This window comes from Camponotus floridanus, unplaced genomic scaffold (assembly GCF_003227725.1).
Source record: "Camponotus floridanus strain SB8 unplaced genomic scaffold, Cflo_v7.5 scaffold5, whole genome shotgun sequence".
NCBI classification, from domain to species: Eukaryota; Metazoa; Arthropoda; class Insecta; order Hymenoptera; family Formicidae; genus Camponotus; species Camponotus floridanus.
Window position 1 is genome coordinate 644942 of NW_020229658.1, and position 16384 is coordinate 661325.

The following is a 16384-nucleotide window of genomic DNA, read 5'->3' on the forward strand; positions in this document are numbered from 1 at the left end:
ATTGGCTTAAGGATGTTTTGTATGTACAATCCCAGCAAAAAGTAGCTGAAAATCAATATTGACGAATATATCCACTTTTGGTGTATTTTAAGTAAGAAATTGTGAAATATAACAATTTGATCTTAGCTACAGTGCAGAGATGTATTTTTTAATATTTATTGCGTTTTTACTGAAATATTCCGAATTTTGTTAATCGAAATGATTAAATTTTGCTAGAGAATTTCGCCTTGTGACAGATACATGGCTAACTTCAATTTTGAATTATATTTAATATATTTTTAACCAGTTAGTACTTGTATAATATTATTTGACCAAATATTTCCTCTGTATCTAAACTTTTGCAAATTTTAAACAAATTCTGAATATTATTTCCATGTGTTTTTGTCATTTGAATCGACGTGGTTATACGTTTCCCATAAGAACACTTGTTAATTCGGTGCAAATTAAAATCCTTATAACTTGTGAACGCTTTAGTGAATCGATTTAAAATTGTTCTGAAGATTCCAAACATATGTAAGGACATTCTGTACAATTTTCATTAAATTCTCAATATCTTGCAAATAAGTACGAAACATCCTTAAATGCCTCGACGCACCTCTCCGGCGCCCTGAAACACGATCGTGTTCTCCGAGAGTTTCTTTCGCGTGATGCGAAGCGAAGCCAATAATCCGGCGACGGCGACAGAGGCGGTTCCTTGGATGTCATCATTGAAGGTACAATAATCGTCGCGATACTTCTGGAGTAGTCTGAATGCGTTAACATTGCCGAAATCCTCAAACTGGATCAACGTATTCGGGCCGTATCGCTTCACAACAGCCTCCATGAATTCGTCCAAAAAGTCGTCGTAAACTTGGCCGGTGACGCGCTTGTGTCTGTGACCAATATACAGAGGATCGTCCAATAACGACTGCAAGAAGAGAGAAAACGATGGTTGAAGCACATGAATTTTTTAAATTAAATACACATATATTGTTCATTGATGAAGAGCAACAAGACGAGAATATTTCGAGTAGTCTACAGCATTCAAAAGTGCAACATGTTTTCACACACCTGGGTATTGGTACCGACATCCAGGGTGATAGGCAGACACTGATGAGGTTTGATGCCGGCTAACGCGGTGTACAATGACAATTTCCCGATCGGGATACCCATGCCATGCGCGCCCAAATCGCCCAGTCCCAATATCCTCTCGCCATCGGTGACGACGATCGCCCGTACATCGTGTTCGGGCCAGTTCTTCAGAACATCGTAGACGTGTCCTCGATCGTGGATGCTCACGAAGAGGCCACGGGGCCTTCGATAGACCAGGCCGAACTTCTGACACGCCAGACCTACAGTTGGCGTGTACACCAGCGGCATCATTTTACCTACGTCCTCTGCCAACAAACGGTAGAAGAGTTTCTCGTTTCTGTCCTAGGAGGAACAAGACTCTATGTAAGAATCAACGTGAGAGACGAACGGGGGGATCTGATTAAGCCGGAGACCGGGAGATCCATAATAGGCGGATCTCCGATCCGAAGCGATACAGTTGCCGCGTTTCAGCGGTATGTACCAGTAGGCCTATGAGATATATGTATTTCGAGAGATCGTCCGTGTAGCGTTCCAAGTTAAGACGGCAGAGCTCCAGCTGTTCGTCTTGGGTTTTCACAGCCGCTGGTAGGAGACCGTGTATACCAAGCATCTGCCTTTCCTCGATGGTGAACGCCATACCCTGTAACGCAGCGATTGTTTAAGAATGTTTTGTATGTACAATCCCAGCAAAAAGTAGCTGAAAATCAATATTGACGAATATATCCACTTTTGGTGTATTTTGAGTAAGAAATTGTGTGGAATATTACAATTTGATTTCAGCTACAGTGCAGAGATGCATTTTTTAATATTTATTGCGTTTTTATTGAAATATTCCGAATTTTGTTAATCGAAATGATTAACTTTTGGCAGAGAATTTCGTCTTGTGACAGATACATGGCTAACTTCATTGAATTATATTTAATATCTTTTTAATCAGTTAGTACTTGTATAATATTATTTGACCAAATATTTCCTCTGTATCTAAACTTTTGCAAATTTTAAACAAATTCTGAATATTATTTCCATGTATTTTGTCATTTGAATCGATGTGGTTATACGTTTCCCATAAGGACACATGTTAATTCGGTGCAATTAAAATCCTTATAACTTGTGAACACTTTAGTGAATCGATTTAAAATCGATTTAAAAACTGAAGGGTTCTAAACATATGTAAGGACGTTCTGTACAATTTTCATTAAATTCTCAATATTTTGAAAATAGGTACAAAACATCCTTAATTATGTTTGATGAAAAAAAGTTGAGTAAAAACTCACATTCGAGTTCATTTATATTTTGACTCGTATTAGAGTCTCTTGCTCTTTCTGAAGATTAAAAAAAATTAATCGAATGCCTCTTTCGGATATGTTAAATATATATATTTCAGTTTAATCAGTTCGATCACGTTGCTATTATCGAGTATATTTTTATAGCGAGAGATTGCATTTTTAGTACTCACACGCGACACGCACGTGTCGTTATCGCAAACTCTTTTTCTCATAGTGTTTCGTGAATCAGAAAGATTAAGAACGAGTCAATTTAGCCAGAGAAACAAATTTGCTCTGCGTTTTATCTTCAACTCTAATTTTTTGCCCCGACAACTTCGACTCTGACCGCAATTAAAAAAGAATTAACACTGCTGATTGTGCAATCCTAGCGTGGGTGAAAGGTGATCTGCTGATCGTCATTCCACCTCGGTTTTTACAAACTGAATTGGTCAATGTACATGCGTGTATCACGATAAATTCCGGTGAAGATTGGAGTGATTTAAGTACCTATGTGTGTATAAAAGAGAGAGAACACACATGTGTACCCTCAGGACTTGTATGATCTCATTCACTTGCAAGGATACTCTTATAATGCCTATGGCAATATAATTATATCTAATATAGAATCTGGTATAGATATTATTATACGAAGATAAATCAAGTGTCGCAAAATTAAAAAAGAAAATTAATTATACATGCATGGAACGATATAAATCGTGACTGAATCTTGATTAACGCGTGTATACATATGTGTATATCCATGTATATATTTATATATTTATATGTATATATTTTTATTTACTTAATAATTAATTTAATAATTAATTTTAATAATGATTTAATAATTTAATTATAACTATAGACACATAATATGTATACACACATAACTATCAACACATGATGATATAATTATATCCTAGAGGGATATTTGTAATACTTTTTAAAGTGAATGTTGAGCTGTGCCAAGTAATCTTTAAAATATCGATCGCGATCAAACGAATGTCAATGCGTTGCAATTATTTCCATCATTAAAATTTAACAGATGCATTTCAAATACAACCTTGTAGAGAGTTATCTGTTCTATCGTTTAATTTAATAGTGGAATATATTACATGAAATCATAATTACAATTTAAAAAAAAAGAATAATAAACGACAGAATTAAAAGTTTAAGGAAAAATCAAACACTATAATTCTATTCACTATATTTGAGAATATCTTTCCAAAGTCTTTAATACTGAGCAAGATTGCAAGATTAGCAAGATTAATTGTGAAACCAGCAATTGCGTAATAAGAGTAATAATGCAAATTCATAAAAATCGCGTAATGATGTAGTGGGTATTAGTGTTTTCTTCAATATTGAAGAAAAATGTAATTTATAAGGCGACTCATTATCCGGTTGACTTATCTAACTGCGGTTAATGAACCGCATTGTTTGGTGATTCTATTATTTCCAACCACCGGAAAAGTTTAACGAGTTTATGCATAATATTATTCAAGAAGAGATAATCAAATCGGTTCGCTCTAGCAACGATAACTACAATCTTTATCTCCCGGTTATTATTTTTCAATTTTAAATATTTTCAATTAAAAATTTTTTAATTTTTCAATTTCATAAAATTATGAAAAATGAAGAAGTTTTTTGAAGTGAAAGTGAAAGTTTCTTGGTTTAAACTCAGATATTTTTTTGATTCTTTTAATGAAATACATCGCTATAAATTAACTTTCACATATAATGTTATAAGAAACATTTTAAAATATTACTAATTGAAACAATAACCGTTATTAATTGTGTCTTTCAATTAAATTTCACTAACTTACAATATTATACGTACTTATAATTGAAATCGTCAGTGACTCAACAATTTGTTTTTCAACGATACATGATTTCAACAACTGATTTCAAAATAAAAAATGGAGAAATACACTGATTGTGAGATAAAAATATTCTCTCTTTTTTATTGCTATTTATGGACTTTATATATACAATAAATCATTTTAAGTCTATATATATATGTATACGTTCTCTCACACAACTAAAATGTTTGATCATTAAAATGCGATCAGTTTATAGATACAAAATAGTCTGCAAATATATCTGTACACTCGCGAATTATTTGGACATAAGAAAAAAATAGGAAAAAATAACAATTTTTGCATGTTTCAAAAATGTTTAAAAAAAAATGTCGCAATTTTTTGCTCGTCCAAATGTACTCTATTTTCGATAACATATACACACGTTGTCATATATGCAGATGGTGAGCTTAAAATGCCGAGTGATAACGTATCGCAAACATAGCAACACCCTTACTCTCCTCTTGACATAAAATCAACCTTGGAAGAATGAGAGATCACTAGAGATAAAACATGCATTTAATTCTTTTTTTATCTTTCAATGTCGTTGCACGAAATATATTACTCTCAACTTTTTCTTATACGTGTGTACGGTGGTATACGTGTAACGGGTAATATTGTCATCTTTGAAAAATTATCCTTTCTGAAACGACATTGGTCGAACATTAGGGCGAATTGATTTAATTCGATGGAGAGAGGTCAGCGTACGCGATCAGCCTGTACTTTTCCACTATGTGTGTGGAGGTTCTCTCTATCTGTACATTAATACATATTTTAAAACGAAGACCAACTAAGATGATAAGAAAAATACTTTGCTCTAAGATAAAAGAGGATTTTTCTTCGTGCTATTTTTTTAAATTTCGAGTGAGACAAAATATAAATTTATAATATGATTTAATCCTATAAATTATAAATTACCTGAAAAGACCATTATATGCATTATTGCTGAAAACTTTCAAATTCTATAAATGATATATTATAATTTGAAGAGAAACAAAAATATATGTAGAGATGCTTCTCTTACATAATATGTATAAAAGTAATATATTTACACTTTAATATTAACGGTATTTTCATAATTAAATTATTTTAATTAAATTATTTTAATTATGAAATACACTTTGAACTTATTATTTTCATGCTAATTTGTGTTACAAGTTTTAATAGATATAATTTTTTGCGGTATGTTTATATCTAGCTGAGTAAGCTGATGATAATGCTGACAAGGCTAAGATGCGTTTCAGTATTTTCTCAGAAATTCCTCGTTATTAAACAAGGTAAATTATACTCGTCATGCTTTTACATTAATTATGCAAAATATTCAGAGATTTCTTTTTATCATAGTTTTATTTATAACTTGATTATTTTTCTTATTTCTTTCTCTTATTTTTTAACGTGCTAATGAATAATTACTATTATGTGCTATGTAATTAATTTTATAAAATTTTATTAATTAGTCAAATTTGGAAAAGACAGACAACATGACGGAATAAGACACAAATTCTATAACAAAAATTAATCGGCATTGATCGAATCAGTTATATAAAATACAAACTCTCATTCTTCAATAATAGGAAATAAATAAAAATAAAATGATTAATAAAACTTAATATGTAAGACTGGTATATCTTTGGTGCATCAAGACGCGTCGATTTAAAATGAAAAAAAAATTCGATCGTGCGAAAAAAAAATCGCAAATTTCGAAGCGAAGTCGCGGAATCAGCGGTGCAAGTAAGAATACGGAGATACCCTTCCATCCAGAGCGAGCAGAGTCTCAGGAATGCGCGAGGCGCGATTCTGATCAGGGACGAGCGTCCACCAATCGGTCTCCATTTATCTTCGGCGCGCACTACCCGATCACTTTTCCCAATCACGCGGGATTTTCGCATCCCGCGACAAAACAACCGACCGTGGAAACGGTTGCCGGGGTTCTTGACTCCCGTGACGGCGACCCTATGCACGGATCGATATACGGCGCCCTATTCTTGATTTCTTGAATATAAATTCACTCTTTCCCATGACCTACCGCAAGGATCGTGGCAAAAGGAGACCGATCAATGACGCTAAATAATGTGTCGCGCGTACGATTTGAAGACATCATTAAGCGCAGCCAGATTTCATTTTTCCTTTATTCTTTTACAAGCTTGCTGCACGAAAAATTTCAGTCGATTTTACAAAAAAATGGTCAAGTCATATACTTTATACGTGAAAAAAATACTGAAATAATTTCTCATCATTTTTAAAAGCTAAATACAATTACAAACTTGTTATATTTCATAAAATCTGAGTGATTAATTTTTTTCTGCATAGAATCTCGAAAATTTAACAACAAATATTTATCCGTATTTTGACGAAGAGGTCGAAAGTGTTTCTCTCAGTTTCGCTGCTAGAATACTCGAAAGCGACTCAAAACTTAATGTCGAAATTTAGACTCTGTCTAATTATTTCGATTCGAAATTGAATAATCCGACGAGAGAAAATTCAAAGGTGGAATTTCAGGAACGTATCAAGTTGCAAAGAATGCTCAATTATATCGAGCTCCAAGATTGCGCAAGCGTAGTCAGACATTTCCACTAGTGGTTTGCAGAGTCATTTTGCATTTTATTATCGAAACATTTGCGTCACACGTAATTGTTGCTTTTAAGTTTAACATCTAGAAAATATTCGTTTAAATAGTGTAAATTATCGCTGATTCTAATCTTGCGTATTGTCAGTTGATAGTTCACTCATGATCATACCACGAAATGATTACATCAGAATACATGTATTTAATATATAATTTAACTTTAAAATACCTGGAATTATCTCTGAGAAATATCGAATCTTATTTTATACTAGCTAATATGAAAAAAAAATCTAATTTTCTTTCCTGGTTCTTTATACGCGATCAGCTATGTAAGTGAATCAATGAATGATAAATCAATATTTTAGACCAAGGAATGACATACGTTTCACTATCGAAAGGACGGAATATCTGCTTATCGATAGCAATGATAATGAAAATATCATCTTTTTTATAAAATATGTCTTTTTGTTAAATAAAAATTTTAAATAAAAACGTTCATCGTTTTTCTAAATTTGCAATAACAATTTCCGCATCGTGCTAATTCAAGCCTCAGTTAAAACGTTTGTATGGCAGTTAATATGCAAACAATAAACATCACGAAGAGCAATTATCTTGCGACGACTATAGCAAACTATAGCATTTATTATGCGATACACAACACACCTTGTTCAATTGCGGGTCCCTGATATGGTCGAGGCCGCGCAAAAGACCGGCGCAGAACGAGTCGCCGCTTCCTCGTTGGCCCAGCTGATCGCGCTCCACGCTCGACATGGTTGACGTTTTGCTCTTGCTGCAGTCGAGCTTACTACTGCTTTGGATCCTGCGAACGAATGCCAGATATCTCAGAGAGAGTACGCGCGGATACATATACGCAACGCACCGTCGTTGGTAGGATAGAGAACGCGACAGTGATATGATGTGTGCGCGTCGGCGTGATCAAAGGTACGGGGAGAATAAAGAGCACCGCCGTATCTGTAAAGGGGGCGACCTTCTCTCGTTTTTTAATATTTTATTTACATTATTGATGTCTTTTACTATTACATATTTTTAAAAACGCATTTTATTAATTCCAATCATGCTGACAATTATCTCAGCGTTGAGTTATTTTTAATTTGACTGAAAAAAAATATATGTTATAAATATATATTATATTTTATTAAATAATTATATTAAATATGTTAGATAATTAATTATACTAAATATTTATAATTATATATTTATAGACATACAAATCATTTGCATGCACAGTTTCTCTTCTTTCTGCTTCTATCATTAAAATGCGTTTTATATAATATTGTATGATATAATTGCAATTTTATTTTATTTAATTAATTAACTTAATTTTACTTATTTAATTAATTTATTTTATTTTATTTATTTAATTTTATTAATTTTATATTTTATAAATATTTAAGGTCGTAATTTTATAACAGTATTTTATAAAATTTTGAGATTCTCGTCTGGAATGTATTAATTAGTTATCGATTGATTATGCGAGGAAAAAAACGAATTGATATGGAGTGCCAATACAAAATACGTGTCTGTAAAGAGGCACAGTCTGGCGCACGCGCGTCTAGCATCGCGCGATCGCGCGTGTTGAGCATCTTTCGACAGACGATTGACGAATGCCTTTCATCAATCTTTAATCAACGATGAGACATGCAAATAATAATAAAAAATCAATTCTACAATTGTCAAAAACCATACATGGAACAAAGTTCAAAGTTTAAAGAAACAGAATTCGAGCTACATTTTTATTCTCTTACCTCGACTAGATCAAAGTTTAAAGTTTAATCGAATTACTCAACTTATGACTGTGCATTACTATTCCAATCAGTTAAAAAATTGTTGAAACATTATGTCATATATGTACATCATATTATATGTATATTTTTATAATTATACAAAACTGAGAGAGATAGTTATAGAAAAAATGAAGGGGAAATGATTAAGAAATATTCAGGAAGAATTAGAAGAAGCTGGAAAAACCCGAAAGTATGAAATTTTCCGAAATATATAAGATAAGTAAAGAAATATATCAACAAAGTAATTATTATATTATAAATAATGATGAAAGTAATTATTATATTATTGACAATGATTCTTTATCTTTGATGATCCATGATTCCCAATGATATTTTATCTTTTATGAATCACTGTAGATTATCATACATCGTTATAGATTAGTGTAAATATTTATCTACATTAAATAATAAATCTAAGCCTATATTTGTTTAAACTTCAATTAAGATCTGTTTGATATTTATATTAATGATAGAAACAACATATTATCTCTTACAACTAAAGTGCTTGTAATATTTAATATTAATTAATAGATAATTAATAAAAAGATTGTTTATCTTAAACGTAAATTAAAAACAACTGAATCATCACATTAATTATATAATAGAAACAAAAATTATTTTTTTCATGTATACATAACAAAAATTAATTTATAATCTGCTGGCTTAGCAATATTTATACAAAATATTTATACTAATATCAAATTTTCACATCAAAATGAATCATCAACTATACGGCTCGCGCGTAACAACAAAAGAAATTATCTTCGAAACGAGCAAAATTTTAAAAATAAAAAAGAGAATGACGCAAGTATTTCGCACATTGCACGGATGATTGTTCGAGATCGTGACGTATCGGTTTTACCTGATGCCGTTGGACAGCTGATGCTGACGACATGAGGTTTCAGCCTTAAGTTCCCGGATGATGTAACGCAGGCCGTCTGATAGGCGGCCTTGAAAGCCCGTCAGACAGCTAAACGGTCTCAAAAATTGTCTCAAAGACATGCTCTATTATTATATATAGACTAATTGTAAGAACAATATACAACTCTCCGTATCTTATCTTCCGCGTCTGCGAAGATGTCGTATCTTCTCTAATATGTATGTGTATCACACGAATTTACTCTATCAGTTATTACAGAGTTATTATTGTTTTCTTTCAGCAGAAAATCGATCGATACGGTAGAAATCGCTTATCGTTTTAGCGAGTTATCAATACAACACGCATATCGAACGCGCAATCGACGAAAACGTGTTTTCCACGCGATGATTAATTCCGATTGACATTGAAATTTTTACTTCATTACTTTTTTCATTACTTTAACTTTTCAATACTAACGCGCAACATCAGTCACAAAAGTAAAGCGTGATATTTTTATAAAAAATTTAATAGTTTAATATTAACCTGAGACATGCACATTACAAAATCAAAATATATTAAATATCAATTTTCAAAGAAATTAAAAATTAAGAATTTTAAAGAAATAATGGAAAATTTTCGTGGAAGTCAGAAATAACGAAGATTAATCTTCTTCGAACATTCTAAATGATTCAATCTCAAGACATGTCTAAATGACGCAATTTCCCTCAAGCTATTCGAAAATTAATTATTATGAAGGTTGTATAATTTAGAGAGAGCATTAAAAAATATTTGTCATGTCTCGTTTTATTTGTGACTTAAATCAATATTAATCAAGAGTTGTTGACATTGTATGTTTTATTTAAAAATTAATGATTATACATGCAAAATGTAATATTTTCCCCTATTTGTTTTAATATTTTTTAAATATTTAAATATTTAATATTTAATTATTTTAATATTTTTTAATGTATTTAATACTTTTTAAAGTGAAGCTATATATGCATATATGAAATAAACATATATTTAAATTTAGAAACATATATATATATATATATATATATATATATATATATATTACATATTTTTTTTACTTTTAAAATGTGAAAAGCAAGAAATAACTAATTGTAAGACTCTTGATCACAATCTCAGATATTTCTTTAATAAAATATATATATATTGCTAAATTTATCTTATATACGTGATATTAGATGTATTTTAAGATATTGTTAATTGAAACAGTCACTATTACTAATTGATTCTTTCAATAAGATTTCCCTGATTTGCAATGTTATAACTGAAATTATCAGTGACTATTCATTGATTTTTAGTAATAACGTTAATTTAAGAAAATATAAAGAAAGATAGAAACGAAAACACATTTTATTGTTAGTCAAAAATTGCTCCTATTTTCAACCTCAATTTTCTCACATTTGTAGATTTCAGAAAATTTCGATAAATTTAATTTGTATTAAAATTGAGCTCTTATATTTGCTCCAAACAGTTTCTTATTTAAAGGTTTTAAAAAATGGGTTTTCGACAAATATAAATTAAATATAAATTAAATAGCTTCCAAAGAGAATGATCCAACAGAGCTTAAATTATTAATGATATTAAAATCGAGATCGCGAAAAGAAAAATTTCGACTGGGAAAGACTTACATTCTGCCGTTTTGATGATTAGCTTTTGAGTTTCCGTTGCCCATCGTTGACAGATTGACTGATTGTGAGACACTTAAACGATTAATTGGATAGATTCACTTTGCAATCTATCTCGATCTCATGTATCGATAACGAATAATTCATCACCTTCCGTTAATTGGCCGCGCGAAGATAATGCCGTATTTTTCGAGACAAGAAGTAAGTAAACAAATAAGATTTTTCTAATGTTAAGACACACAATTCGCCAGTTTCTTTCCTCGTTGGTGAAATCAGAATGTTCCCGATTGCACCAGCAAATCGCGAATGCGAACCAACGTCGAGAAGGAGAAGGATATGCTCGCTTGTCTCGATTCAGCTTTCGCTCTAATTAACTAGCTCTCTGTAATTCGGCCACAAGAGAGAATCGTACATTCGGTGAGATGGATGTATGTTAAGAATTCTTTTGAATGCGATCATTAAATTATCGACATTGCCCGTGATGATTTCTGCGTTAATCGACTGACTTTTTATTATGAATAATGTAAGAACACTTATTATTCGCGTACTTACGCGCGTGCAAAATGTCCTATGTCGTGTATGGAAAATGATGACTTTGCGCTGCTGAAAAAAAAGAGGAACTCTTTTATGAAGAGAAAAATTAATTTACAATTTATGCTCATGTATATTTTACCTGAGAAGATACTTCGCCCGGGATCTCCTCCAGATCGCAACCAGCAAGCACTTTTTGACAGGCATTCATTGATATTGACACATTTCATATTTTAAATTCTGAATACATCGTCATTTAATCGTTTCTAGTGACAAACGAATAGCAATATCGTAAGACGAAAAATTCTTATAAATTCTTATAAATGATTGACGTTTAATGTTTTGTGATATGAGGACCTTTCTATGCGTAACATTTAACGAAACAAATTTCTAGAGACAAATTTCTTTTATTCAATATGAATAAAAACATTAGAAGTCGAAGTTTCTTCACGCTATAAAGAAATATTTATTTGTTTTATTGGTTATGCGAATTTTCCATAATCAATTAATTGTTCCAGAAAATATATATAAACATACTCTGACAAATTTTCGTGCTACTTTAAACTTTTTCTTTAATTCGAAAAATTTTATTTTCTACAGTATGACGAATATCGATAATTTCAGATGCAAATTATTTTTACGGATAAATCATTTTTATCTGAATTTTATTATATTTTTTTCTGTTTAAAAATGTAATTAATGAATATATGTTATTTTAAATGAAATATATGTTCAATGAAATATATGTATTTGGTCCTTTTTAAAGAAAAAGAAACTTATAAAAACCGACACCTTTATTGCGAAAGTTTTTTCTCCTACTTCTTTAATTATTTTTTAACGGCAAAGTGAACACGTAACAAAGTGAAAGTCATAATTTATTATGATGATGTAGAAAGAGAGAGCGAAATAATGTTTACGTTTCCCTTCGTGTATAAAATCATTTGTTCTCAATTATAATTTATACAAAAAAGAGTGAAAATTCAGAATAATAAAATACATTGTTTAAATGGAAATAAGCTTCTCATATACGATTTTTGTTTTCGTCTCGTTTCTACATACGTTCTTGTGCCCAAACATCTCAAATATTTCAAAATACTATGCGATTTATTTATTATAAATAGAAAATTGCTAAATAATAATATTAGGTTTATTGCTTATTTAAGATACAAATAAAAAAACTCAATTTCTATATAAATTAAATGTATCGAAATTCTGTAGAATCAATAAACATATAAAAATTAAATTGAAAAGAGGAGCAAAACTTCGACTTGTGAAAAGACACTCGTTTTTCGATCATTTTTTACTTATGTTATGATATGAATTTTCGAAAGATAGCGATATGAAAGCATGTTGGACAAGAAGTCTTCAGAGTTCTCACACATCAATGTAAACAACAGGTACCAGGTACGTATATGTTTGGCGAGTTAAAAGAAAATTTGGCGAATATATTGATTATTAATATAATCTTTAATAGAAACTGAAACAATGAAAATCAGAACTATAAAGTTGATCTTAATATATTGGTCGTATCGTAACGTCGTAGTATCGTAATTACTACTTATAAGAAATTATTATTTTTATAAATTAATATGTAAGAATTGTTTTAATGAAAATACGGATGATTGTTTAATAAATATTTATTTCTACAAAGTGAATAATTCTCTGTTTTTTGCTTTATTGTGTTTATACCTATAAGATTAAATGTCTTGTTTAATTAACATATCAAAATTAAAGAATATGCAAGATATATTTCCTTCATTATTATGTATGAAAATTATGTTACATAAAAATAATTATAAATGTTATAAAAATAATTTTACATATAATAAATAGTAAGATTTGAGAATAATAATATTACTTATAATAATTCGTGAGAATATTTCTCAATTTTATTGTTCATGAATATAATATTATAAATAATAAAATGTAGAATATCTTTATCAATTATTTTAAATTAGAGCAAAGAAGTAAATATCTGTTCCGTTCGTTCTGATTGGTCAATCAAATGATTTGAAACTTTTGTAGCGTCGAACGGAACCCACTCTCTCTTAAGCGGCCTTTTCATTGACGCTACTTTTTAACGTCAATGAAATTGTACCTCTAAGGTGGAATTTCATTGACGCTAAAAAGTAGTGTCAACCATTGGTTAAACAATGAAGCAACTACTTACTTCTTTGTTCAACCAATGGACCATTGACGCTACTTTTTAGCCTCAATGAAATTGCACCTTTAAGGTGTTACACATATACACACGTGGTTGATGTATTCGACGCTTTCACGAGATCTTTTCAGCTGATTTTGTACTTCATTATACCAATAAATTAGTATATAATACACATCATATATAAAATCATACGAATCTGATATTATAATTCTAAAAAAATAATGGCTCAAATAGGAAACGTGGTATGTAAATTATTTTTCTCGTAAAATCGTACGATAACCTAACTGATCATTGCATTTGTATTTCTAATGCGTAATTATAATTGAAATAGTTTATATAAATCATTGACTAATATTGCCTAAAATTTGTAACAAATTCATTTCATCAAAATTTACACTGTTAACATTAATTATTAAAGTAGTTATATTTTCATTTCAAATTATTTAATATCACCCATGTCTATAAAATTATTAGACACTATTTATTTGCTTATTTCTAAGAAATGACAATTTTGGGTTTACAAAATGTATTATTTTCATTTTGACTGTAGTCAGATTTAAATTAGCAAAGTACATATGTGTGTTAAATAATATTCCTTGATTTTTAGAAATTTTCCCTATTCTTTATTCATGTTCTATTTGTTCCGCTATTCTAATTTCATTTTTTGTTTTTTTAATAAATCGGTTCTTTAAAACCATCTAAACTTAGCAAGGATAAATGAATCTAGATTTTCTTATTGCATTTGCAAGGATTGTCACATTAAAATTACTAAATGTTCTTTTTTGATGCTCATTCAAACAATTATTAAATAATCAAACTAAAATTGATAGTGTTTTACTTATGTTTTACTATTTTGACCTATATATTAAGAAATAAAAAAATTTAAGGATATCTAATAATTTTTGACATGGCATATTATTCTATAAAAATACTGCGACATGTAATAAATGTTATATTTCAGACGGCAGATCAACTGATTGCTGGTTCCAGTATATTGTCAAGACCTGCTGAAGAATTTGACAATGATGTAAGTAAAATGTGCAAATAATATTTATTATCAATATTAAATATTATATCAGTATTAATTATTTATTACTTAATAATTTAATACTAGTATATTATTACAATATGAATAAGTACACACACTATGAATAAGTTATTATTTGTTTATATTTATTTCACATTATTAACATTATATTAAAAAATTGGACTCATTTTCTTCTTTTTAATTATATTATTTTAGCCATCTGTAGAAGCAATGTGGGCAATGAAAGCTATGGAACATGCACAGGTTTATTTTAATGTAAGTATTACATATATGCATTCTAATAAATAAGAATAAAAATAAAAGAGATTATATTTCAGATTTTGTGCTCCGTTGACCCAAAGATTTTGAAGCTTACACCTCATGATAAAGACATCTACAAAGCATTTAGAGAAAATTTCCCTAATATGAAAGTGGACAAGATTGATGAAGATGAATTCAAGTCTCCACAAGAAAAAGAAAAATGGAGGCCATTTTGTGAACAGTTTAAGGATCTTGTGGAAGATTATAGTTTTGGCACATTATTAAGGGCAGATTGCACACAAGATTATACGGAAAAAAACAGTATATTGACAACTCGAATTCAATTTTACGCAATAGAACTTGCCAGAAATAGAGAAGGCTTTAATGATGGTGTACGAAAAAAATTCAAATCAAGTAAAGTTTAATATTGACCACAATTAGCTTTTTTTAATGCTAGAATTAAATTTGGATATACATAATTTTTTATTTATTACAATGCATATGTAGGGACATGATTTTATATGATATATATTGTAAGTGAATAAGATACAAAATAACATTAGGTATACAATAAATTGACATAATTTATAACACGATTTATATGATGACCTGACTATCTATATTTAATATAATAAAAAACGAAATATAATAAATAACGAGCTTAATGTTTCAATTTGACATAACCATTGTTTTTAATGATGGAATATTTTGTTAAATTTTTCTTTTTCCTATTCTTATGATTTTCTTCAAATATATATCTTGCAATATGTATTCGAAATATATTCTTCGAAACAATTTCTTGACAAAATTACTCTAATATATAGATGCCAAAATTATTGCGAAATTATTGTGCATTGCCTTATATATTATTTTTTAAACAGTTTATTACATAGTTCATAACTTTTTGTGCAGTCTCTGTCGATTGTGCCTTCTAAGAAACTATATATCTTGCATGATATTTAAAATTATATTTGATTATTATATAATTATTATATAATTATACAGTAAAAAAGTTTGTATCAAAAGTAATAGGATGAAAAAGATGTATAATTAAAACCAAAAACTTGTGCTACTTTACAATTCATGGTCTTTAATTGTAATTATGATGATGTGATAAAATCAGGAAAGTCTGTAATATATACAAAGCATTCAATGTTTTCCATGTAAATTAATGAGTTCTAAAAAATTGATTTTATTATATATATGCACTTTTCCTTCCTTTTCACAAATCTTTCCTTATTAAATACGATTTTTAAAATTTTTCGATAGTTAAATTATTCTTTCCCCTTATAATTTGTTTTAATCACAATGAATTTAAATATTTGGA

The 16384-nt window shown here is 29.6% G+C and overlaps 2 protein-coding genes across 3 annotated transcripts in view; one reads left to right on the forward strand and one right to left on the reverse strand.

Annotated features, from left to right (window-relative positions):
• Nucleotides 1-11136, reverse strand: part of LOC105254018 (NADP-dependent malic enzyme) — a 12814-nt gene extending 1678 nt beyond the window's left edge. Inside the window, exons 1-5 of one of the 2 annotated variants that reach the window (XM_011262461.2) lie at nucleotides 11078-11136; nucleotides 7419-7575; nucleotides 1553-1711; nucleotides 1051-1413; nucleotides 596-907 (exon numbers count right to left, since the gene is read on the reverse strand). In XM_011262461.2, the coding sequence (XP_011260763.1) occupies nucleotides 596-907; nucleotides 1051-1413; nucleotides 1553-1711; nucleotides 7419-7575; nucleotides 11078-11121 (1035 nt within the window). In that variant the 5' untranslated portion in view covers nucleotides 11122-11136. Of the gene's footprint in view, nucleotides 1-595; nucleotides 908-1050; nucleotides 1414-1552; nucleotides 1712-7418; nucleotides 7576-9422; nucleotides 9578-11077 lie in introns of those variants that run through there. The other variant, XM_011262460.2, reaches the window with a different exon arrangement.
• A 2661-nt stretch (nucleotides 11137-13797) lies between these two features.
• On the forward strand, nucleotides 13798-15717 carry LOC105254016 (protein PBDC1). Its single transcript, XM_011262448.3, has 4 exons — nucleotides 13798-14011; nucleotides 14731-14796; nucleotides 15013-15072; nucleotides 15135-15717. The coding sequence occupies exons 1-4, from the start codon at nucleotides 13991-13993 to the stop codon at nucleotides 15480-15482; spliced, it is 495 nt and encodes a 164-aa protein (XP_011260750.1). The 5' UTR covers nucleotides 13798-13990; the 3' UTR covers nucleotides 15483-15717.
• Nucleotides 15718-16384: the final 667 nt, after the last annotated feature.